This window comes from Lactuca serriola, chromosome 9, assembly GCF_051521515.1.
Source record: "Lactuca serriola cultivar US96UC23 chromosome 9, Lser_US96UC23_V15, whole genome shotgun sequence".
Lineage (NCBI taxonomy): Eukaryota > Viridiplantae > Streptophyta > Magnoliopsida > Asterales > Asteraceae > Lactuca > Lactuca serriola.
This window is the reverse complement of record NC_136416.1, coordinates 852,850-880,230: the sequence shown is the minus strand read 5'-3', so window position 1 is coordinate 880,230 and position 27,381 is coordinate 852,850. Positions and strand designations below refer to the sequence as shown.

General features: G+C 34.4%; 2 protein-coding genes and 1 long non-coding RNA gene across 21 annotated transcripts; 2 read left to right on the top strand and 1 right to left on the bottom strand.

The window, feature by feature from the left end:
• Positions 1 to 863: 863 nt before the first annotated feature.
• On the bottom strand, positions 864 to 3,105 carry LOC145074743 (two-pore potassium channel 5-like). The gene is made up of 2 exons (XM_079021084.1): positions 1,907 to 3,105; positions 864 to 1,241 (listed from the first exon to the last, which is right to left on the bottom strand). Exons 1-2 carry the CDS (start codon positions 2,968 to 2,970, stop codon positions 1,091 to 1,093), a joined length of 1,215 nt encoding a protein of 404 aa, XP_078877210.1. The 5' UTR covers positions 2,971 to 3,105; the 3' UTR covers positions 864 to 1,090.
• Positions 3,106 to 3,411: 306 nt separating this feature from the next.
• LOC145074744 (uncharacterized) lies at positions 3,412 to 6,483 on the top strand. Of its 19 annotated transcripts, none has more exons than XR_013692055.1 (7): positions 3,412 to 3,710; positions 4,475 to 4,538; positions 4,642 to 4,712; positions 4,798 to 4,884; positions 5,014 to 5,114; positions 5,263 to 5,323; positions 5,428 to 5,761. It is a non-coding gene; the product is annotated as an uncharacterized LOC145074744 (long non-coding RNA). The 19 variants fall into 19 exon arrangements; XR_013692054.1 differs by having other exon boundaries at positions 3,413 to 3,710; positions 4,149 to 4,538; XR_013692052.1 differs by having other exon boundaries at positions 3,458 to 3,922; positions 4,149 to 4,538.
• Positions 6,484 to 24,996: 18,513 nt separating this feature from the next.
• On the top strand, positions 24,997 to 26,615 carry LOC145075266 (HXXXD-type acyl-transferase family protein). The gene is made up of 2 exons (XM_079021566.1): positions 24,997 to 25,433; positions 25,657 to 26,615. Exons 1-2 carry the CDS (start codon positions 25,017 to 25,019, stop codon positions 26,509 to 26,511), a joined length of 1,272 nt encoding a protein of 423 aa, XP_078877692.1. The 5' UTR covers positions 24,997 to 25,016; the 3' UTR covers positions 26,512 to 26,615.
• The last annotated feature ends 766 nt before the right edge of the window (positions 26,616 to 27,381 follow it).

The window sequence follows — 27,381 nt, the reverse complement described above, 5'->3', positions numbered from 1 at the left end:
AAATAATTGTCAAAACATATATATATTGTAACTAGTCAATGAGACCCCAAGACAAGGCCCAAGGCCAATCTTTGACCATTAAATATATATATTAATATAAGTTTTCAAGATCAATTTGACTAGCCTAATCACCAAATCCAACCCACTCCCTCTAGTCCAAGCCTTTGATCTAATTAGTAAACAACTAGTAAGAGGTTTTTTAAGGGAGTATAAGTTTCCTCTTTCTTCCAATGTGGGACAAGTCCCAAAGAGAGTGTTTTCCATTTAACAAAGTTCCAACACTAGATAGTAAAGGTGACAAAGTTGACATGACACAATAAAAATATTGGGACAAAATCGAATTTCGAATTCATGTTTGTGTCATGTTTGTATCATATATAAGAAACACAAAGTCGTGTCGTGTTCGTGTTCAAAATTCGAGACGCTAATAACACGAAATGTTGCACTTGTGTCGTGTTTTTCAATTTTAAATTATTTTTTACAAGAACTTAATGATATTATGCAAATTTTTATTTTTTGTTGTTTTTTGTCGTGTTATCGTCTTTTCGTTTTTGCCTTGTTTTTATTGTGTCGTGTTTGTGTTAACGAACAACAACACAATATTGTGTCTTGTCTTGTTCTGCTTAAAAAAAATTAATTTGTGTCGTGTAAGACAAAAATACAGAATGAATGCCAGATTTGCTACCTCTCCTAAATAGCCACTAAGATTTTGTGGATACAAGCTCGTTGTGAGCCAGTCTATGGTTTCCGAACAATATTTGTTATGCCAGGAACAATCCATAAAGATAGTGAGCGTGAATGAACGGATATTCAAAACACCAAAAAACTAATGGGTAGTCTTTATGTTTATGGGGATCTATAGCTACAAAAATGGTTGGAAATATAAACACAATTATACAAGGGTTTATTAGGTAATGTGTATGGACGGTTTCCTCTAATATTTAATGGACAAAATTTAATATATTTTGTGCTACTGGTTCCACCAATATAATCTTCCCTACATTACCATTAATTACATCCATTTGTACATTTTTCCTTTTAGAACTTATTGTTGTGACAACAATTGCTTGGACTTGGAATCAAGAATAAACTAAATGTTGCGACCTGCCAACAGACGTCGTAGTGTTATCTTCCCAGAATTGGTGCCATCAAGCTTGTTGAACTGCTTGCATATCTCCAATATCTCTCTCTCTTCGATCTTCCCCATTTCTTTCAGCTTAAACACGATGTATTCAGATTTGCTGCATTTCCAAATATCATAAAATTATTATTTACTCAACCAAATTTCCAATACAAGCAACAATCAATACTTTAAACGCAAGCACTTATAGCATCTTTACTTACGTTTCCCTACTTTCACCATCACCACCAAACAAGCGGTTATCAGTATCTATTTATGTTTCCATCCCAAAATATAAAAAGATAAAAAGAGTTAGGTGCCTTAGATTCCTATGATTGTTGGTGGTTCACACTTCACATGCTATCTTCTTTATCAATGTTTTTTTTTTTTTTTTTTTTTTTTTTTTTTTTTTTTTTTTTTTTTTTTTGTTAAGAGGGATGATTCAAAATTATATTATAAAGTGACTGAAACAAATCAATGATTGCCTATAATAATTAAACCCATTCTCCTGAAAACCAAATTATATAAAAATTGTATCATATGTGGTCAATGAAAACAAACCAAGCATGTCATTTCAAACCAGGTTCCCATCCCTAGACCAATATATGGATCCCTAACAATTTTTATTAGTGAACCATATTATATAAGGTTTGACCTAGGGCTGTAGTTAGAGTCCTTTCATTGAATTGGAGTACATATAAAATATGTGATATGTTGGAAAAGAAGGTTTATAGGGAAACTCAACAATACATGGAGATGGAGATGGAGATAGAGATACAAACCAACCTAAGGAAGCCATTGTTATTGATGTCAGCAGCTAACAAGTCCTTGACAGTGATTTGACGGTGCAAAACCCAATTGGCTATTCTCCTATGCCTCTTATGGATTCTGGCCTCGGCTAAATACAAAAAGGCACGCGCCACCATCAGAGTCGAGAAGAGAAGCCAAAACGATGCAAACAATCTTCCAGGAAGGGTTCTGAATGCCCTGTCTCCATACCCAACTGTAGTCACCGAAAGAACAGACAGGTATAACGAATCAATCCAATCCAGACCTTCCACAGAGTATAACACCAGCGTCCCCAAACCTATACTTAAAAGAACCACACCCAAAGCCAGCCCAACCTTCAACCTGATCCTCATCCTCCCTTTTGCAAAATCAAATACGTAGTCTATCGGAGAGAATCTCCTTTCTTCCACGTGGTGACCACCTGCATCTCCGTGATTCATTTTAGTGCTATTCAATATCATCTTCTCTTGCAGATCCAGGACGTAATTCACAACCCCAGACAACATTATATCAATAAACCCGAAACCTACCAACACAAAGAAGCAGGAGAAGAGTTTTGCAGATGGCGTCACAGGCGCAATGTCGCCATACCCGATGGTGCACATAGTCACAATGCAGAAGTATAGGGCGTCCACGATTGGATGGGTTTCCAGCCCTGAGAAATGATCTCTGTTGAAGTAGTAGATGCTGACACCCAAAGAGAGGTAGATGACCAGCAGAAGGGAAGCTTGTCTGACAAGTGAAGCGGAATCGGCTTGAGAGGGTTTGGGGTCGCTTGATTTCTCCAGGTTTTCAGGCATAACGACCATGGCAGGTGCGGTCTTGCAGCGGTGAAACTTGTGTTTCTTAGACTTAGAATGATCGAGGAGGAGGAGGGAAGTATATGAAACAATTGGCAAAGAGGAATCTTGACAGGAATTGTCAAGTGTGTATTGTGCTTCTATATTGTCTTGATGTTCTGGAAACGGCGTAAAGGAGAAATCGGAGAGGCTAGGGCTACCGTCAGCGACATTGATGTCACCTCTGTTTGGGTAGAAACCTAGAAATGGATCTGCTTCCATTATACACCGCAAACTACATACAAACTGATCCCCTGCCTTCTGCCGGCTGCCCTTTGGATTGGAATCGGGGGCAAAACACAAGAGGAAAATGAGGGGAAAATGAGATACTTTGGATGCGATGACTGGGATGTTTTCCGAAGGAATTGCCTAAAAAACCCTTTTATTTTGGAATAATTTACTGATTAGGTGGATTTATTATTGAGAAATTAAATATCTTTCTATATATATTAATTTTGAAGTACATGAACATTAACTCTATTCTATTGGCTGAATTTCTTTTGTATTTACTTTTTGTGTAACATTGTTATTTGAGTGGGTTTAATTGTTTGGTTTTTTTTTTTTTTTTTTTTTTTTTTTTTTTTTTTTTTTTTTTTTTTTTTAAATTCTATCCTATCTTTTTTTGTAGGTGGGGTAGTCATGTTGGGTGTCTTGGACACGTGCGTGTCAATTTGCTCATACGTTTTGTCACCATATACGTGTTTCTTTTTTCTTTCTCTTATATTGTCGAGTCATCCTCCACAGCCTTTGATCTCGATTTCCCGGCTCCAGTCTCCTCAATTCTCTTTCAGCTTTACGTCTCCCACATTCTATTTTGCCCTAAATTCACAGGGGTTAGTTCAACATCGCTACCATCATTGCCTCTGACGCTCACCCCCGCCACTTCAATCGCTGAATTCCAGCGAGCATCTCCATCAAGCGAATCAATTCGACCGCTCCACAAACCCTACTCTGCAATCCAGGTTCGATTCCATTGTCAACCGCTATCGCCTCCTTCGTTTTACTCCTCATTTTGTTCTTCGTTGTTCGTCTCGCCGCCATCGCGCTCACGCATGCCTTCACCGCTGACACCGTTGATCCAACTTACTTTTTCTATGAATGTTCTCCAACAATCGTTGCATCTGAGTCCCATGATTCTATGCCCTTTATTGGTACCATAATTAGAGCTATGCAGGTAAATAAAAATCATTAAAAGTTTAATTAGCTTCCAATTTCCCTACTATATCCTCCTCCACCGCTTCTCCTCTACTTTTCATCTATACTCTCCATTTCTTTCATATTTTCTCCCGAGAGCACGATAATCGGTTACTGTTCCGGGCCGTATCAAGGTTCCTTCGATATGATCCCCCAGTTTTGTCGTTGTCGGTATGTCTAATTTTTGACCAGTGTACCCTCCACAGCAAGCGATTGTTGGAAAAGATCTCCACATGTTAGTTCCAAGATTTGGGGCTTAAGCACATGGTCTGGAAAACCCTAGCGTATAATCGACTTGCCAGAAGAGTAGGTATTGGATTCGATTTTGGGGTTTTATTGAAAGTTTAATCTTGGGTTTTAAAAGAACTGAAGATGGAAACCTGATTTTAGACAGAAGAGGTAAACTCGATATCTCCTCCCCCAAATTTCGTCGATATATACTCCGACTTCTTAGGCCTGTTTGGAATGAACTTCGTATAATCGACCTGCTAGAATAGTAGGTAGTGAATTTGATTTTGGGGTTTTCTTGAAGGTTTAATTCTGCGTTTTCTAACACTCATCTAAAAGAGATGGAAGCTTGACTTTATACAAAAGAGGTAAAGTCTCACCATTTGTTCCATTAGTTTTTTAGTTATTATGATTTATGACATTTTATTGAAATAAGAACTTTCTATTCACACAAACCATTTTCATTTTCAGTACACAATGTTAATTTCCTTCAATTGGTTTGCATAAGCCATTTAAATGGATGGATTTTTTCATATTTGATGGTGGGTCGTGAACTAATAAAAAATAGTGTTGTTATCCTTGTGTATTGAAATCTAATTTGAATAACAATATATTACTAATGAACAGGCTCTACGATTTACTCCAACAAATGTAAAAGACTTCGGCAAAAATTCGGTGACAACACTATACGTGAATCATGCAGCTATATTACAGGTTCTTTTGAATCTCATTGTTAGTTGAAGGATTCATTTTTTTAGACTAACATATGAGGTCCGTGAGCTTTTTTTGCTTCTATGTGGACATAAATGGAACATATGATTGAAATATCACTTGATATTACAGGTTTTGGGTGCAATTTGTTTTTCAAGAGTGGATATAATATATTTGTTATGTATCCCATCACGGTTACAAAAAGGTCACATGAATCTTTATCCATCAAAAATGTATGTTTTTTGTTCTTTTTTTTTTTTTTTTTCCATTTTTGCTTTCTACTTCTTGAAAAAACCAACTCATCATTAAAGCATATATTAACTATTATCTGTTGTCTTTTAACTATTATAATTTTATTTGATATTATTTATGCGCTTCAAGCCCAATGTCTGTTCAAAACGATCTCCAAGTTATTCATCGGTTGCTTTTTTGTTAATTTGAGGTATTATTACAACAAAAATAAACATTTATTGATTGCTAATTTCGAAACATATGTAAATTGAAGATTTATTTATTTATTTATTTTTTGTTTTTTTGTGCATGAAGCTCCCAAAGTTAGCAAGATCGGAACATAAGAAGCTTCTTGCATGATTGGAACTATGAAGGTGAAGTAGCCCATGCTGTTTATTGACCATTATGCCCCCGATCATTTAAAAGTTTTTTTGGCATCATTTTGACTTTTGCTTTTTTTAGGTTCATATTTTTTTTCACAGTACAATTTCCAATTTGAGACATGTGAAATCATATTTCTTTCCTAAAAGTCAAAAAGATAGCCTAGAAGTTCAACAATAAGAAAGTAGATTGTAGTGCTTTAGAGAAAAATGACTTGTGCAGTGGTTCATGGAATTTCATACTAATCGAAATCGACTGAACTTTTATCTTCTTTGGATTTGAATTTTAGAAATATAGAGAGGAGATGATGGAAAACGCACTTGAACAACTGATGTCTGTCTGCAATTTATTTGATTTCGACTTTGGGTCCGGTCAACCGGAAGAAATCCGATAAATTCCATTCGTTGCGGAACTTGGATATGTAAAGAAGAATCAAAATCAAACAGCGATGAAGTAAATCAAACATCAAACATTTTAAGAATAAAACCTGCAATTGTCAGCCAAAGAAAAGTCCACAAATCTTACTGGTCAGCCATTAAGTGTACTTGAGCAAAGGTAGATAAGACAATGTAAAAGAAGCGAGACCTTGCAAAGCATTGCGTCGATGGTTCCATGCTGCCGAACGAAATTGTTTTTTTGGGGGGCTAAGCTTCAGTTGAATAAAGCGGCGGAGATGAGGATTAAAAACGTAGTTGAGGCGGTGGACTAATCCGGATTGAATTAGAGTAACCTGATGAAAGCATCGGAGCAGAACACGTGTCCAAAATGGGACACGTGTCCAAAACAGTACAATCCACATGCAAAACAGGACGGTCCAATGATAGATTATAAGAAGAAAAAAAAGACTGATGAGAACATAGGGTAGAAAACGAAAAAAAAAGAATTAGAAGGAGTAAAATGAAAATCCCTAAAAACATAAGGATAATATATGAAAATAGCCAAAGATATAAACCACATATGTCAAAATGCTGGCAAGTTCATTGTTCCTAAGCATGGTCTTTTTAATATATATATATATATATATATATATATATATATATATATATATATATATATATATATATATATAGAGAGAGAGAGAGAGAGGTTCAAATGTTTATATATATATATATATATATATATATATATATATATATATATATATATATATATATATAGAGAGAGAGAGAGAGAGAGAGAGAGAGGTTCAAATGTTTTTTTATATCTATTGTATGCTAAAATGCACAATAAAAATTTAGTAAAAATTATAAGTATATTAAATTATATCAATACTTATAATTCCTTTTTTAAAAACTAATTAAATTCGTCATTAATGTCAACAATAATATTCTTTTAGAAAGAATTCGTATCTAGAAGAATGAGAGTGTATTCTAACAGAATTAGAATGTATTTTAGTAGAATACATTTTTGTTTTTCATATGCTATGCAATTTTATTGTATTGTAAGTGAGTGAGCAGTAAAACAAAAAACGAATCCATATATAAAAACGTAGATGCGAATTCATTCTAAAAAGATGTTATTGTTGATATTAATGATAAATTTAATTAGTTTATATAGAAAAAGAATATATATATATATATATATATATATATATATATATATATATATATATATATATATATATATATATATATATATATATATATATATATATAAAAGTTAGGAATAGTAAACTTCCAAAGTGTTTGGTAAGATTGGTCCCTAAGGTTATGTATGTTTGCTCCTTTTTTTTGTTAATTTTTTTGTCACTTTTGGTCCTCCAACTTATGTTGGTTTTAAAAAACTACTTACAATATTGACCATTCACCTTTATGTTTTTCTTCACAAACAACTCTTTCACTTTTGTTTGAATTTTTCATAACATTTGCCTTTTATTACATATTATTAGTATTTAGTATTTTGGCAGAAATGGTTCCTCATTATTATTATTATTATTATTATTATTATTATTATTGTTAGACAAAATTACACGATTGGTCCCTGTGGTTTATCAGATTTAACACATTGAGGACAACGATGGAAACCGAAATCACTCTTTTACTCCTAATCCAATTTTTTTTATTAATTTATATTTCTCTTTTTGGTTTTAAATTAATGTTTTATTTATCAAAAAATACACACCCAATACCATAAAGCCACCCACCAGCTGTCATTACCACCACCACCACCAACGCCAAAATTACATAAATGGTCCATATGGTTACCCGTCGTCACAAATTCAGTCCCTACTACCTTAAAAGACCAAATTACCGTCACATTAACGGACAAAAAACAACGGTCTATATTTTCCGGCCGCTGCCATACATGGCAATAAAGTTCAATTTGTGAGAGCATTTCTTTATTTTCCTCATTTATTGCAAAAATAATGATTTAGATCTCCTTACTTATGTTGGTCCCTAAGGTTATGTGTTTGCTCTTTTTTTGTCAATTTTTTTGTCACTTTTGGTCCTCTAACTTATGTTGGTTTTAAAAAACTACTTACAACATTGACCCTTCACCTTTATGTTTTTGTTCACAAACAACCATTTCACTTTCGTTTGAATTTTTCATAACCCTCGCCTTTTATTACATATTATTAGTATTTAGTCTTTTGGCAGAAAGGGTCCCTTATTATTATTATTATTATTATTATTATTATTATTATTATTATTATTATTATTATTATTATTATTTTTGTTGTTGTTGTTGTTGTTGTTGTTGTTAGAAAAAATTACACGACCTTAAAAGACCAAATTACCCTCACATTAACGGACAAAAAACAACGATCTATATTTTCCGGATTGGTTTTCCGGCCGCTGCCATACATGACAATAAAGTTCAATTTGTGAGAGCATTTCTTTATTTTCCTCATTTATTGCAAAAATAATGATTTAGATTTCTTTACTTATGTTGGTCCCTAAGGTTATGTGTTTGCTCTTTTTTCGTCAATTTTTTTTTGTCACTTTTGGTCCTCCAATTTATGTTGGTTTTAAAAAACTACTTACAACATTGACCCTTCACCTTTATGTTTTTGTTCACAAACAACCCTTTCACTTTCGTTTGAAATTTTCATAACCCTTGCCTTTTATTACATATTATTAGTATTTAGTCTTTTGGCAGAAATGGTCCCTCATTATTATTATTATTATTATTATTATTATTATTATTATTATTATTATTATTATTATTATTATTATTATTATTATTATTATTATTATTATTATTATTATTGTTGTTGTTGTTATTGTTGTTGTTGTTGTTGTTGTTAGACAAAATTACACGACCTTAAAAGACCAAATTACCCTCACATTAACGGACAAAAAGCAACGATCTATATTTTCCGGATTGGTTTTCCGGCCGCTGCCATACATGACAATAAAGTTCAATTTGTGAGACCACTTCTTTATTTTCCTCAGTTATTACAAGAAATAATGATTTAAATATCTTTACTTATGTTGGTCCCTAAGGTTATGTATGTTTGCTCTTTTTTTTTGTTAATTTTTTTGTCACTTTTGGTCCTCCAACTTATGTTGGTTTTGAAAAACTACTTACAACATTGACCATTCACCTTTATGCTTTTGTTCACAAACAACCTTTCATTTTCGTTTGAATTTTTCATAACTCTCGCCTTTTATTACATATTATTAGTATTTAGTCTTTTGGCAGAAATGGTCCCTTATTATTATTATTATTATTATTATTATTATTATTATTATTATTATTATTATTATTATTATTATTGTTAGACAAAATTACACGATTGGTCCCTGTGGTTTTCCAGATTTAACACATTGAGGACAACGATGGAAACCGAAATCACTCTTTTACTCCTAATCCGATTTTTTTATTAATTTATATTTCTCTTTTTGGTTTTAAATTAATGTTTTATTTATTAGAATATACTCACCCAATACCATAAAGCCACCCACCAGCTGCCATCACCACTACCACTACCAACGCCAAAATTACATAAATGGTTCATATGGTTTACCCGTCGTCACAAATTCAGTCTCTATTACCTTAAAAGACCAAATTACCCTCACATTAACAGACAAAAAACAACGGTCTATATTTTTCGGACTGGTTTTCCGGCCGTTGCCATACATGACAATAAAGTTCAATTTGTTAGACAATTTCTTTATTTTCCTGATTTATTGCAAGAAATAATGATTTAGATTTCTTTACTTATGTAATTAGATGACATTGTTTATCTTCCTTTACTAGATTATCTCAATGCAATTCAACATGCTACTTACTTTACAAAGCAATACCTTCCAACCCCGGTAACGCCGGAGAATTTTTTCTAATTATAATTATGGATATCATTTAAGATACATACATCTATGTAAATCATTTAACATCTATTTTTATTTATTTAAATAATTATTTAATTTTTATTAAATTCGTATTGGTGCACTCTAACACACAATAAATATAAAAAACTCATTAACACACACACACACACACATATATATATATATATATATATATATATATATATATATATATATATATATATATATATATATATATATATATATAAACTATTCAACTATCAACCTAATATACATAATTTATTAATTTAAATATAAGGTTGATATAAACTGTTATTATTTTAATGCTATAATTTTTGAATAGTCAATCTATTATACTTATTTTCTTAATTGAAATAAGATATTAAACATAAAACATAATTAAAAATTTATATTTAACATTATTCTGCATGTCTGCGGTATGCTTATTAAGATTGTATGATTCTAATAAAGATGTTCATTTTATCACATAGTTCACAACACTTAAAATATTTTGTAGACTTAATACAAAAGAGTTAAATTGATTACATTTAATAATCAGTTTTTTTTTTGTTAATAAAACTGAACTTAGAACTAGATCATAAACCAAAACAAATTTTTAAAACTTTTCTGCATGTTTCCCTTATTCTAAAACACAAACGATTATGCATGGATGTAGACAAAAATGATCAAGAAGTTGTTCTTGGATAAAACAAATAACACTGTCACTACTACAAAATGTGTTATAGGACTCGCCAAATAGGACCCGGTTTTTAGGAAAACCGGGATATATTATGCAAAAACCGGGATTTATTCAAGAAATAACATTATGACTCGGTTTAGTTTAAAGAACCGGTGTATATATTATGCTTAAATAACCCGGTTCCCGGCATAACAACCGGGACTTTTTAGCTGTATTCATATGTGACCCGGCCTCCATAAAAAAACCGAGTTCTATTAGTATTACAGGATGACACGCATCACACATTCTAGGAAGCTATATGACCCGTTTTTTAACAACCGGGTTTTCTCAGTTTTTTTTTATATAAATGTGGCTTAATGATTGAGTTCGAATTTACAAATATCATTCCATACCCAAAATTTACAGGGTAGCCAAACCAACCACTGAATTTACAAATCCAAACCAAAATAGTTGAAGATTCATCACTTTGTAGCCTTGTAATTTGGCACATGTGACATCAAACATAGATATGGTATTCAACTTACAACATCACACTTTGAAATTAACAATTATCTTATAAGTTTTCCTTTTCAAAGGACTGGGACTTTTATTAAACCAAGAAAAAGACATTGTACATATAATTAAAAAATATTCATCAGTTTTATTACAAAAATCAGCCTTGTAAAACTTAAAGCAACAAAAGCAGTAACATAGCTAATAATCCAAACCATCAGTAAATGAAAGCAAATCCATTTCAGTAAAAGATGAGTTGTTTGAAACAATCAATGATACACACATAATTAACTTGCTTGCAACAATAACATTCAACCAGAATCTTAAGGACATGAAGTGATGCCTGACTCAAACTACTAAACTATTTGTGAACTCAACAATTAACACCAACCAAAAATCACATCATACCCAATTTAGGTAAAACAAATTAACAACGTGATATGATTCCTATCAATGTGTCAAAATCAAGCTTTTCATCAACATCATTTTTTATAGTGATAGATTTGGAATCAAAAGTTTCAATTAACCAAAACATAGTACAAGCTTTTATATTATATACATAAACAATAAACTAACACTAACTGACTTGTATAACTCACTGAATAAAGAAATGACAGAAATACCCTTAGATTTGGAATCAAAAGTTTCAATTAACCAAAACATAGTACAAACTTTTATATTATATACATAAACAATAAACTAACACTAACTGACTTGTATAACTCACTGAATAAAGAAATGACAGAAATACCCTTGAGGTTCAATATCCTTATGAGCTTCTCTAAGCCAGGTACGAAGGAACAAACTGGATTTGGACAAATGAGGCATATGTTTGGTCACTATTTAGTCATATCATTATCACTTCTGAAATTCATGCACTCTGTAAAAAAACATATAAGATATACTGAAAAAATTCACCTACCCTGAATAAAACTTTAAATTGTAAAGCATAAGAGATATTGATAAAATAGATTGAAATTTAATAACCATTGATTCCTATGATTATCTACTTAGTTTCTATTTGTTCTTCCAGTAATGCACACAGAAAAACAGAGACACCACAAGTTTTCCAGATCTGATCTGATTTGGAATGAACAATTTTGAATCGAGAAATTGAATCACAAATCAGATTATGAAATCTGAATTGGAAGCATATGCTCTGATACCATTTTACATTCTAGAGAGAGAAATTACATGAGAAAAAGAGATAAGAAAGAAGAGAAAGTAAACTCTCATTAATTGAAAATAATCAGTAACAAACTACAGATATACACTTTATTAAACTACCACTTAACAAAACATCTGAACGACTAACTTAACATCTTTACATCAATAAATTACCAAACTACCCTTCTACATATTTACAAAGCTAAACATGATGTGTAATAGAATTGGAGTACCTTGATGGTAAAGGATTGGAGAAATAGCGATGGTGTTGGAGAATAGATGTTCGTTGCAGTGTCAAGGCTCCTCCAAAGATCAGGCTTCGATGCTGGTGGGAGGGGATGAAAGCATTTATGGCTACATCAACTGGTAGTCAAGTATTATATGGAATCTGGGACAACAACAAAGAAAAGTTGTATTCATTTTAATGTTGACGGACAATGAGTAACTGAGTAAGCCAATAAATTTGGAGGGAGAATCCAGGGGGAAACAAATATGGAATGAAATTGGAGGGAGATATGAAGGAAAATGAATATGCAAAAAAATTAGAAGGAATTTCAAAAGGGAAATTAAATGGTAAAAATCGTTTTGGAGGGAAATAAAGGAGAATAATAAATAAATTCCTTTGTTTTTAGGTCTCTAATTTTAAGTTCTTTTTTTCCCTTCTTTGATTAAAAATTAATAATCTTAGTGTGTGTGTGTATATATATATATATATATATATATATATATATATATAGAGAGAGAGAGAGAGAGAGAGAGAGAGAGAGTCAAGATCAAATAAGAATGAAATTTTTGGTAGAAGGTAAGAAGTTTTTTTTCTACATATTTTTTTCGCAAACAAACAAAATGAATCATTAGATGATTCATTTGTAAGATGATTCACAAGAAAAAATTCTCAAAAAAACATCTTGATGATTCATTTATACAATGATTTTGTTGTTATTCACTAGAATTGTCACAAAAGCGAATTTTTTCTTAATTTACTTAAAAATGAATCATAAAGATGTTTTTTTGGGAATTTTTTCTTATGAATCATCTTACAAATGAATCATCTAGTGCTTCATTTCTTTTGTTCGTCAAAAAAATATGTAGAAAAGAAACTTCTTACCTTCCCACCAAAAAAAAATTCTTACCGGATCTATATCCTATATATATATATATATATATATATATATATATATATATATATATATATATGTGTGTGTGTGTGTGTGTTTGAGGGTCGTGACAGAACAATTAATTTGGATTGCGGTAACTTAGGTTATGTCAATTTGAAAAATATCTCATTACATTGTTATTACAGTTAAGGAATAAGAAGTCCATTGCTATTATAAGTAAAGAACCCACACATTCCCACTTTCTATTTCCCTACTTCGAAGGTAAAGGGTGAGATCTGGTTGATGTCGTCCATGGAATATTCTAGGAAGCTAAATCGATAAAAACGCTACACCCTAAACTCTAAACTCTAATCCATAATTCGAAGGCAACTAGCAAGTTATGTTTTAATTACTATCAAGCAGTGGTAATGGGTTACATATTTCCCCATAAAGTTTTCTTCAAAACCAAAAATATAAAACCTTGTAATATACTTTATCATATTGATTGGATTACGATCATCATTATTAGATTGATTTTCATCATAATATGATGATATACATTCATAGTTTTCCACTTGTTCGTATGAATATAGGTTTACATTATCAATCAACATCAATATGAAAATTGTTTGTGGGTTCATCAATGCCATATGTACGCCCATCTAACCAACATGCTAGCCTTTATGTGGCGTATAAATGTTATATACATTGGTGCTAGCTAATTTAAATGGAAACTTTGATAATCAAGGTTTTATATTAATGAACCATTTCAAATAAGAAACTCATATTAAGATTATTCACCCCTTGATATGCAATGTATGTATTCAGTATAAGTCATGGATCACATCATCCCTTAAATGTTCAACAATTATATTTCCCAAAAAATATTAGGAGCCACGTACATAAATAAGAAATATTATTATACATATGCATGGAAATGTATTTTTTGTATGTCTGCTCATCAATGGTCGCAAAAGACGTGTCTCCTAAAGGAGAGTCAGAATCAATCGTGACTACTTACTTCTAGATAAAAAGTTCATACTACACCTAAAAATAAATTTAAAACCACCAATCAAGGATAACATTTGTGTATAAGCAAGCAAAATGTTCCTAGTTATAAGGTTCAAAAAAATTTAATGTATAGGGATAAAGAAGGATACTTATGATGACGGTTGATGAAGTGATATCAAGGGTGGGTATATCCAACATATAACGATGTAATTTTTCAAACCAAAATTTTCATTTTTAAAACACATAAAAACTCATAATATATTTATCAAAACAATATTGTTCAAATGTCAACACAAAACCACATAAACTGTCACTATCCCAGAATCATTCACAGGGTCTCAAATCGGTGTGTACAATCAAGCTGGTGGCTTCCCGTGATTATGAGAGGCACCTGAAACACATAACACGGTAAGCACGAAGCTTAGTGAGTTACCTAAAATACCACACATAACTCGTTAGCCTCTCATGACTATACTCAGATAAGACCCTTTGATCAATGTGTCTCAGTGGAACCCTCCGGTTCGACAGCTCGGATGGACCCTCTGGTCCTAACTCAGTAAGCTCAGAATAATACACAACATAAATCACAAAGACATAATGCAAGATATCACAATACTCAATATAAAAACATAAGACTCTCTGGTCACACAAAGATTACTAATCTAGGTAAGTATAGTGAAAAGACTCACCTCGTAAGCAAGCAAGTAAATAATCTCGTACACGAATCTCGAACTAGCCTCCTCCTAATAACATAATATAATTATCTCTAATTTACATTTAATTCATGACTCTAAGTAAACTAGGTTATTCTCTCCTTCTCAAACTCTTGGAATGGGTAAAAGACCATTTTACCTCTCCATGGTCCCCATAACCCCCGCCTTGACCAAAACCCTGAAGTTAACAGAAGTCAACACTCGAGTCAACTGTCCATGTTGACCTGACTCGCCGAGTGAATCTATGTGACTCGTCGAGTCCTCCTTGTTCCTTCAGAACATTGTGAAAACTCAACTTAACTCATCGAGTTGTCTCACCAACTCGTCGAGTTACCCATGTCCAGACACATCGGGGAAAACCCTAACCGACTTTTCGAGTCAGCTCATTGACTCGTCGAATCCCTAAAGTCAAATTCTCATTCAGACATTTTAAGGCAGAACCCATGCTACATGCTCCAGATCTGACTTCCTAAGGCTCGATTAGGACGTAAAGCTTCGATATTTATGTTCATGCATGTCATATTTGCTCCATAATGCCAATTCAAGCTCCAAAAAGGGTTAGATGCACAATATCTTATCTCTAACTCAATAAAGTTCGGGTCTTTGGACTCACAAGACCTCATATACTCCAGATCTGAGATTTCAACCTCAAAACATGCTCAAAGGACTCAACCGACATAAAAAGGATGGAAGAAAACCCTAGAAAGTCCCTAAACCAAGATCTCATAAGGAAATGATCAAGTTAGCATCTTTTTACCTCCAACCGAAACAAAACTCTGATGAACCTTTAAATCCACAACCTCCTCTTTATCCAAGATTTGATACTCTCATCTTCTCCTTCAAAAGTGCACTCATGACCATAAGATTAGCTCATCTCTCACTCTCTAGCTCAAGTGGACGATTACGATTTCTCTCAATGGTGGGTTTCCTCACATAGCGCCAACTCGACGAGTCTACTCTCTGACTCGTCGAGCTGGTTGAAGTACCTGAAACCAAAACTGAAATTGTAAGCACAAAGCTTAGTGAGTCTCCCCAAACTACCATTTATCATACTCATATATCATACAACTAAGAGACTCGGGGTCCGCCCACTCTCATGGAGATTCGGGCCCCGCCCACACTTCGATGTCTAGGAGATTCGGGCCCCGCCCACACTCAACTACTATCATAATATGGGCCGGCCTTGGTGCCTTAGACCCGCTCCTACTGAAGGGAAGCTCGCCTCGCACTGCTAAAGCTCTTGTTGATACCCTCCTTATTGCTATCCGACAATTCTCTGAACCACTGCTCCTCTAGCTCCCCGAGCTACCAATACCAACATAAGACTTAGTCCTAAACTGTCCTCCAGAAGTCAAACTAAGTCGACTCTGGTCAAAGTCCTTATCAAGGTCAAATTCCTGGTCAAATTCAACCTTCCAGGTAGACCCTACTCGTCGAGTCAACCTATTGACTCGCCGAGTTCATAGTCTCCAGAAACCCTACAACTTACGACTCGACTCGCCGAGTCACCCCATGACTCATCGAGTTTTTGAATCTCCAAGTCCTAGTCTTGTCCAACCCACTGAGTCACCACTCACTCACTGATCTAACTCATAACCAGAAGAGATTAGGGTTTGCGACCCGACTCGCCGAGTCCACTCTGTGTCATCACCAATATGTCGATTAGAGTCCATTCCAATGCTTCCAATTCATAGATTTGGACTCCTTTCTCTCAAACCTTCAAGATGCACTCCAAATGGACCTTAATCCTCACAAAATCTCAAGAAATGAAGTTGGGTGGCTAGGGTTTCGGTTCTGGATTAGAGAGGTTGTAATTGAGACCCTAAAGAGGAGAATAGGATGCTTAAATAGGGCAGCAAGTCCCGAAATTAGGGTTTCCCAACTCAGACCTGACTTGCCGAGTTAGTTCCCCCCGACTCGTCGAGTCGGCCACTTAATATGCAACACGGAACTCACTCTGACTCATCGAGTTCTTCCTTGGACTCGACGAGTTGACTCACTGATTTCGGCTTCTCTTTTCTTTTTTCTTGGTCTGCTGGATTAGGGATGTTACACTTACGACTTTTAGTTTTGGTTTCAGGTACTTTTGGTAGCGGAAGGAAAAGCTCGGGATGATTGCATGGCACACTCACCAAGAAGTTTTAGCCTGAGATGTTTACTCTAATAAAAAGAATATGTTTTGAGATGATACTCTAATTTGATATAAACCTTTACTTACGAATGAAATGATTTGATACTTATGACTTATTTAATGTCTTTAAAAAGAATATTTTTGGTCATGATTTTTGGGATGTTACAGAAATCTTGGCCTTTTTGCCCTATTTTGACCTAATAAGAGTTCAAGACATGCATTTGACATGCATGTCTGGAAAGCACCGAATTTTATGGTGTTAAAGACTCTCTTGTAGCTTTTGGTAAAGTAACCCCATAGACTGGACGATTATTGGTGAAGCCATGAAGTGTTTTAGACTTTAAAAGTCGAGATCTATGCATTTGGAGGGTTTTATTGGATAAAGTTCAGATTTGAGTTAGAGAACTTTTGGAATAAAATGAGGTGGCTGAATGCAGTATGCTGCTGAAAAATCTATAACCACGATGTGGCAAGGCCACCGCGACATGGTGGCAGGGTGGTTCACGACTGTTTTGTCGTATCTAAAACCACGACGTGGTACAAGGGTACCACGACGTGGTAGTCAAGCTGACCTGACTTTTATTGACCTCTTGACCCTTTGGCTAAGTTTGACTATAACGTCCCAATTTTCAAGGCCAAAAATTTCATTTTTAAATAGGCTATTATATAAAACCATAAGTATAAAAACGTTCATAATGATATCTCATGTCAAAACCAAAGTGTCATTAATCAAAACATATTATCATAAAACCATATCAGAGTGCAATCCCAAAGATCTCATGTGCGGAAAACATAGTGTGATGCGTTGCGATCAAGCCGACTCCTTTCCTTTAAACACGAAGTACGTGAAACCAAAATTGAAAACTGTAAGCATGAAGCTTAGTGAGTTCCCCCATCATACCACATACCATACAATCACATAGCATACATACTTCCAGGAAATTCTGGGGTGCCCGACCTACCCAGTACGACCATTCTGGGGTGCCGACCTACCCGTACGGCCATTCTGGGGTGCCGACCTACCCATGCGGCCATTCTGGGGTGCCTTCCTACCCATGTCAAACCATTCTGGGGTGTTGACCTACCCGTCGGTCCTAACAACCGACCCTCGGGGACTATTCCACCCCCTACTGCTACTATCATATATATCATAACATAAACATACTATCAGACATATATGGGGTGTCCGAACTACCCTGCGGTCCTAACAACCGAACTTGGGGACTATTCCCCTCCTACTACCACTATCACATATAACATATCATGCTAGCATATAAACATATCAGCACATATTATCAGACATATCTGGGGTGTCTGACCTACCTTTTCGGTCCTAACAACCGAACTCTACTACTATCACATATAACATATCATGCCAGCATATAACATATCAAGTAGCAGCAAACCTAGATGATATCACAAAGACAATCATCTATCATACAACTCCTACAGGTGGGCCGGCATTGTGGTCGTAGACCCACCGCTACTGGAAGGTAACTCACCTCACACTGCTGAAGTCCCGAAGACACAATCCCACACTTGTTGAAGTCCCGCAGACTCGACCCCAGCTGCTGGCTGACATAAACATCTTGCCATATTGACATAAACAGTCCCTCCTCATGACATTTCCTTTCAAAATAAGGCCCATATTTACCATTTAAACCCCCTGCATCAAAATCCGTTACAATTTAAGTCCCATAAATCAACAAACAGCCCCCATCTCCTAAAATCTTTACAATTCAGCTCCCTATCTTACCCCTTTTGACCCCAATATCTTAATTATGACATATTCAACCCTTCCACCTCTTTCACTTTCAAATTAAATCCAAATAATTACCACGGAGCCCCTGTTTTCATAAATAATACAAACTGAGTCCGGAATTCACACTTTTAACCCCCAACTTCTAAAATAATGACAATTAGCCCTTCGATACCGTCCTATCTATATAATTAGTTATTTTAGGGCTACTATTCGTTCATTAATTTATTTATTTATTTATTTATCTAATAAATAAATTGGGGGTTACATTGACCTTAAAAGTACTTTGGGTATTTCGGGATTTTGATGGAAATTGGTCACCTGGTGGTTGTAGGCGTTGAGTAGAGATGTGAGATTCGGAGTCGGGCCTTGTCAAATCTATACAACATGTGAGGTGAGTGTTCCTCACTATACTTATTGGGTCGAAGGCACCAAGGCCGACCCTTTTGGATTGATTACTGCATGATTAGTTATTATAGTGATCTAGTAGATTTGTATCATGGTAGATAGGATAATGCTATGCTTATTGATTTGTAAGATCTGTTTGTTTATCTGTTGATTGATTATATGTTTATGAGTGATAGTATATGTTGACGTGTGTGTGTGGTTGGGTTGAGGCGGTCCTGATTTGTGCTGAAGGCCAACAGACCCAGGGCGGCCCAGATAGACCAAAGGCCTGTGACGCGGACCAGTCATGCCGAAGGCCCGAAGAACAGTCCAGACAGGCTGAAGGTCCAATGCGCGATCCAGACATGCTGAAGGTTCTGTATGCATGATGTTGCTATGATATCTATAATTATGCGTTGTGGTGGTATTTTGGGGGAAACTCACTGAGCTTTGGACTTACAATTTTTGATTATGTTTCAGGTACCTACGAGGATCGTGGGAAGGCGAAAGCGTGATCATGCACCTCCTCATGTTTTTGTTTTATGATTTTTGGGATTTCTCTTATGTGAAACTTATTTTGAAAACAATTTGTAAACAATGATGGTTTTGGGTTGATTAAAAAGTTTAAAATTTTCAAGTATTTTATGAATGTCACACCAACTTCGTATCTCCCCCACTTAATCCCTTGTTTCTTATTTTGATGTAAATTATAGGGGTTTCCCAACCACTTCATAGTCCACATCAGGCTACTGCGTCTTTCTTGGGGACAATCTTATATCCTGGTCCTCAAAACGACATGGCACGATTTCTCAATCCAGTGTAGAGGTAGAATATTATGGTGTTGCAAACGCCGTTGCAGAGACTTTATGGATCCGTAATCTCTTACTTAAGCTCCGTTGTCCCACGCCAAAAGCAACTATAGTCCACTGTGACAACATCAGTGCGATATACATCTCAATTAACCCAGTTCAACATCATATAAATCAAGATTCACTTTGTCCGTTACAAAAGTAGCTCTTGGTCACATACGTGTTGTACATGTTCTATCCTCAGCTCAGTATGCCGACATTTTCACCAAAGGTCAACCCACCAGCCTATTATCGGATTTTCACACCAATTTAAACGTCTGTAACTCACTTCCCGATGAAACTGCGGGGGGATGTTATCATACATATTGCATTGTATGTGTTGTATTATAGATTAGCCCACATCATAGCCCGACTCATATGAAACCCATATGTTTGATGTATATATATTATGTATCTGTATTGTACGTTGTAGCAAGGAGAATAATTTGATTTACACTCCATAATAAAAAGAACCTCGTGTTCTTGGAGTTTGAGCAACTCTAGAACATTAGTGAGTTGTTAAGCAAGTCACTGACCTTTATGATGCAAAAAATTGGAATTAATTGGAATTAAATCATTGGATTCAATATGTCTTGATCAGTTAAGATTAATTTCTTAACGAGTTTGTTGTTCTGCTAGATGAACCGCGACGCTTTAATGGTCCGACCACGACGTGGTAGTTAAGGGTATTGATAATGTTGTAGACGAGGAAGTGTACGATCTATTTGCCGGGTTACCCCCATTTTCTATCGACATTCCATCTTCAAATGATGATGTTCATGATACTACTTACTTACGATTAGATCACGATGAAGGATTATAAATATCACAACCCACATACTTCGGAATCCAAAACATGTTATTCAATATGAAATGCCAAAGTGATTATAAATTTTCAATAATCTATTATAACTTACATAAATTCCGTCCACCTTTTGTGTCTCTGTAAGTCTTGCATGATTGGTCAATTAACCTCAACACGTTAATCTCTGTAATCATAAATTATAGAATAGTTAAAGATTCTTATTATTAATTAATTTTGATGAAAATATATTTATAAGATTGAAATTAAATATGTTGTTCATATTGTTTTTTTTTTCTTGTAAAAGAAATGAATTGTTTATATAATGAATGCATATGAAATATTTACTTTTTTTTTTTGTAGTTTTTTGGTATATATATATATATATATATATATATATTTCCTTCTTATTTGATCTTGACTCTATCTATATATATATATATATATATATATATATATATATATATATATATATATATATATAACAAATTGGCTACACTTTAAGTATCTTTATAAATAAAATTTTATTACGTTATAAAAAAAGGCTATAGATTCCTTGTAAATTGATATTATACTAATAATTACAAACCAAAAACATGGGGATACATCAAAATCTTATTCTAAAAATATATGAAAATAAAGTAAATTGGGCGGACATATTTTGAGGTAAAATTTTTGGATATCCCGCCACAAATTTGAGGTACAATCAAACGCCAGACCACGTTGTCACTCTGTATCCCTCCTCTTCTTTTTCCTTCACAGCAACCAAAGACATTTACCACTGCACCGTCGCCTCAAACCCTTCTCCTATCCTCGATTTTTCCATATCCTTTACCTCGTATCACTAGCTAGCCAAATCGTTATCAGTGCAACAATCCTCGTATAGACGGACGACTCCGCATCTCTGCTGGTTCTCTTTTCGCCACCGCTAAATGTCGTTCTACTGTTGTAGCTTGTAAGTTTCTTTATTTGGTATTTGATTTATTTTCTATTGATGATTATAGATTTAATGAAAATGGTTATTAGCATCATTAAGTCATTATGCCGCGACCCTGTTTTAGTTGTTGTTGTTGGTTTTTTTTTTTTTTTTTTTTTTTTTTGTACTTAAGGATTTGTATTTACAGAATACATGGTGCACAAGATTGAACATTTGAACCTATAGTTGTTTTTTTAACGTCTGAATATATAAATATTAGAAAATACCAGGTGGGAGATTTAACAATTAAAGTGTATAAACACTACGATTAAGATAAAATACATATTAAAACAAAGAAACATCATGTCGTGAGATGAGCAATATTTAATGGGATTAAAGTTGTAAACTATGAGGGAGTTTCTTTTGACAACAACCTTCACACTAAGTTCGAGTTTCTATGTCATTTGATGAAAGTGCTTATGAACAATAGAAGTAGAAGTGTAATTCTCCAAAACTCAACAACAACATGGACTCTAACTGACAACTTGTTTACTTGATTCTAAAAAGCAGTCAACCATGAACAACCATGTTGAATCGACATAGACAGGGGATGCAATGTGCAGCTGTAAAAATGCCCTATATGCAACAAATCGGTAAATAACACAATAATACCACATAACCCCTTTTACAAGGGTATTTTGGTCCAAATTTCCATCCACTACCTGACCATGATTCCAAACCTCATATTCTACAATTATCCCTCTATGCAGCAAAATAGTAAACAACTCCAGCAATACCACATCATCCAACAACTGAGTTATTTTCGTCCAAATTCCATCAGCTATGGAGCATGCTTCCAACTACCAGATTTGTTCATCATAACAACTTGGTAGATGTAAGTTCATTCAAAATTTGTTATTATTTGTTTTAATATTGTTTTGTTTTAGGTTTCTGATAAGATATTACTTGATTTGTTTGTAGCATTCTACACTCAATGGTTCACACACACATGATCAAATGTTCTTTCCTAACCCCATTTAAGATTCTTGGGAAAGCCTGCCAAGAAACTCTGTTGGATGTCATTAGTTATCCCGTTGATGTGATGTGTCTTCATCATGGAGTATTGTTTCATGTAGCACAATACCTGCAAAAGTAACATAAGTTTCTATCTATCTTAATAGTTATTTGTTTTTTTGTTCATTCATACTAAAATTTCTAAACATTACTAGTATGTATTGGGTTTCTTGGTGATTTTCCATTCAAACCGTGTCGTATACATTTTGGATTCTCTAATGAAGCATGTTCAAAATTCTATTGAATGTTGACTTTTGACACCAACTACCTGCTTAAACATGTAAGAAATTTCTTCTTTTTGCATGAAAATAACATTATGTCTATGAATTGAACACAACTCGATTACTTGTTTAATTTTAGGGCTTTTGCTAGGTAGGAAAAGAGCACATCAACTCCAATTGTATGGATGCTTGCCTAAGGTTATTTATCTTATTACTTATCCAACAATTAGATATTTGAGTTTTATTCATCTTATTTATGTTTACTTTCTATCACAACTTTAGTGCAACCACGTTGGCGTATTCGAGAGTGAGCTGTTTGGGCACTATGTAATCAAATAGGTGTTTGATTTTATGATGATCAGACAATATGGATTCCCGAACAGAGTAAGTACCTATTCAGTATCTTTTTTCATTATGTCTGTAACAAGAAACTATCTGTTTTGTTATCCATTAGTTTTAATTTTATATTCCATATAGTTTGGTACCCTTTGGAATGACAAAACTCTCTTATAGGAAAATGTATTGATTACGACTCATGCTACGTGGGATATAGAATATCTGAATAATTATATGAATGATGTTGTCTAAAACTGCATATAAGGTTAGTTGTTAATCTTTATAAATTATAACATCCTATTTTTAGTTTAGTGATTGTTAAATTCAACCATCTTGAAAATGTTAGACAAAAAACTTAATCTTTGTTGTGTTTATTTTTCAGTGAGGATAACAGATAGCTGCTAAACTTGATTATGGGACAATCCCTATGTGATGCGATAACTATTTCTTTTTTTTTTTTTTTTTTTAATTTTTTATGTAAGTTTTATGTAGTAAGAAATGACCAAACCAATGAGTTTTTTGTGACACACAAACATGTTTATATCAATGACTAAATGGTTGGTTATTTAGCATATCCACATTAATAGAAGTTGTTCATTAGAACATATTTATCGTATTAAATATTTGTTTGGATGTAAGTCTCACTTTCTAGATGCTTGTGTAGGAGGTTAACTGTAAGACAGTGTAACTTTTGATGTAATATAGTTTTTTTCAACAAAAAAAAAGTTTTTATAAAAACCATTGTTCTTTATATGACCCGGTTTTTGGGATTACAACTAGGCTTTTATATGTTTATATGACCCGGTTCTTAGCGGCAAAACCGTGGCCTAATATGCTTTTATGGTCCGTTTTTTTTCTGGTCTGCTCTCTTTATATGTCCCGGTTGTTTTATAAGAACCGCATCTTTTTCAAACTAATAGGAACCGGTTTTATAACCGGGTTTTATTTCCTTTCCCCCATAAGACTCGCCAGCCATAAGACCCGGTTGAAAACCGGGTTATTTAACTATTTTAACCGGGTCATATAACCCTTTTTGTAAGTAACACTTGAATTGTGATGCATCACATGTGCACTTCCTGCTTCGCTTCTAAGTTCCCACCACCCTCCTCAAAAGCATAAAATAATCGATATCTTTGATTTGGTGATCGGAAAATAAAAAATAAAGAAAGGAGGGAGGAAATGAAGAACCCAAATTAAAGTGGGGCACTCATGATTGACGGACTTCCAAGTCAAGCTAACTAGCTAAGAAATGTTATTATATATAACAGCATTCTCTTCAAAGATTTATAATATTTCTATATATATATATATATATATATATATATATATATATATATATATATATATATATATATATATATATATATATATATATAAAGAAATATTATAAATCTTTGAAGAGAATGCTGTTATATATAATAACATTTCTTAGCTAGTTAGCTTGACTTGGAAGTCCGTCATATATATATATATATATATATATATATATATATATATATATATATATATATATATATATATATATATATATATATATATATATATATATATATATATATATTACAAGGATGCCAATGCAATAATAACTTAACCCCATGGAATTCTCTGTCAACAAATCCAGTGGAAGCTTGGTTCCACCTTTTGCACCAACACCTTCGGCCGTGCTTGATCTCTCACGAATCGATAGATTACCAGTCCTCAGATGCAATGCTCGGACACTTCACGTATTCCAGGCACTGGATGCTCCTGGAGCCGCAAAATCAACAATACGGGAGGCCTTGTCCAAGGCACTCGTCCCTTACTATCCTCTAGCTGGTCGTCTTACCCAACACAACCCACATGACCTTCAGATTGAATGCAGCGGAGAGGGCGTTTGGTTTGTGGAGGCATCTGCCACTTGTAGCCTTGAATCTGTTGGTTGCTTTGAGGACATCACTTCCATTCCTTTCGACAAACTACTTCCTCATCATCCTCCTGAAAATCAAGGCTTCGACCCTCTTGTTCTAATGCAGGTAAATATTACTAAGTAAAACAAAAAAAGGAATGATGCAATCATGCATACAAAAGATTGAAAGTACATATTAAATAAATAATGAGAGATTAATGGGCAATGGCAGTTGAAATAACACTCATAATTAAGATATGTGCGCATGCAGATTAGTATTACTTATTTCTCATAAAAACGGCACTTATAAATGAAGGTATATGGCATGCATGCATATTTATTTGGTACAGGTGACAGAGTTTGAAGGTGATGGGTTTGTAATGGGTCTGACATTCTGCCACACAATATGCGATGGTTTAGGAGCAGCGCAGTTCCTTAATGCAGTTGGTGAGTTTGCTAGAGGTGCCCAGCATCTAAAGGTTGCCCCCGTGTGGCAGCGTGACTTTCTTCCACAACCACGAGCAAATCCTTCAACTAGCCTAGCACCATCAAATCTCGTGCTCCCAGATTATGAGCTGGAGCATGCCAATATAGACATTCCACTCGACCACATCAATAGGCTGAAGCAGAAATTCCTTGGACATTGTTCGTCTTTTGAAATTGTAGCAGCCATTCTCTGGAAGAACCGGACTCAGGCGATTGGTGTAGGGTCTGAAAATAGGATGATGAAGCTTGTGTTTTTTGCAAACTGCCGTCAGCTGGTAGATCCTCCTTTACCACAAGGTTTCTACGGAAACTGTTTCTTCCCGGTGACTATCAGTGCATCTAACGACACCCTGGCACAATCATCGACCATTGAGGTGGTGAGAATGATCCAGGAGGCGAAGGCCAGGCTGCCTAAAGAATTTGCAGATTGGGTAACTAATATTAATGGAGAACAAGGGAAGAAGGAAGACCCATTTGCCCCACCGCTAGGATACACAACCTTGTTTATATCGGAATGGGGACGACTTGGTTTTAATCAAGTTGATTATGGAAAAGGACCACCCCTCCATGTTGTTCCGGTGCAAGGCTCCAGCATTATACCTGCTGCGATCGTGGGCAGCCTGCCTCGACCAAAGAAAGGAATACGTCTGATGACATGGTGCGTCAAGAAGCACCATATTCAGCCTTTACTTCATGCCATCACAACTGTAATTAATTAATTGTTGGTATATATTGTTTTCATGTGATACTTTTGGACCTATATAATTAAATGTATTATATATGCAATAAAAATAAAGAGACCGTGGGCCTGGTTTCAAATAAACATTTTTCTCATGCAAGCAAAGTGAATCAAAATTTGTCTCTAATAAACAACGTCAAATGGAACCATGCATGCACACTAACAAACAGGGGTAGGGCAAGAGCTTAGGACATTAGGAAGTGTTAGAATTAAACTAGACTGTTAATTACTTATATTATATTCTGTTAAATATGACAGTTATAAGTTAGTTTGAATGTCAAGTTATGAACCGTTGTGATGCTTCAAACATTATATATGTGTACGTAAACTAATCGTGACATTCTGTGAAATTAATAAAAGATCTTTGTGTTTCATGAAAAAGAACATCTAATATCTTCATGTCTCAATGTCTTTCTCCAACATAGTGGTATTAGAGCCTTTGGTTCAAGAATGAAAGATGAAGAAAATGGAGATAGCATTGAAGAAGAAGAGTATTGAGAAGAACATGCGGAGGAGATGTAATATGGTTGTGGTATAGGACTGGTGGCGGGATGCTTGTTGTTTCTGCCCCTGGTAATGGGACAGATAGCACCATCTTCGCTCCCTGTGCCGGGTGATCTGTGTTTCATCCACAGAGTGGCTATCATTTGTCCAAGCCTTGCTAGTGATCCACCATTCTTCATAATAAATGGAGATGCTCAGAGATTGATCACATTTGCGTTTGAATTCGAAGTACTTTCGATCGAGATGAAAACATTCTAGGGTCGATGATGATGATGATGATGATAGATGGTTCTGTAAAAGAGCCAAAGATTGATGGAATGATGTTTATTCAATGTGTGCATGGTGT

Coding starts and splice junctions, on each gene's coding strand:
- LOC145074743 (XM_079021084.1), bottom strand. CDS start 2,970: ATGGAAGCAGATCCATTTCTAGGTTTCTACCCAAACAGAGGTGACATC. Junction 1,242..1,906: donor AATAACAATGGCTTCCTTAG/GTTGGTTTGTAT, acceptor TTGGAAATGCAG/CAAATCTGAATACATCGTGT.
- LOC145075266 (XM_079021566.1), top strand. CDS start 25,017: ATGGAATTCTCTGTCAACAAATCCAGTGGAAGCTTGGTTCCACCTTTT. Junction 25,434..25,656: donor ACCCTCTTGTTCTAATGCAG/GTAAATATTACT, acceptor TATTTGGTACAG/GTGACAGAGTTTGAAGGTGA.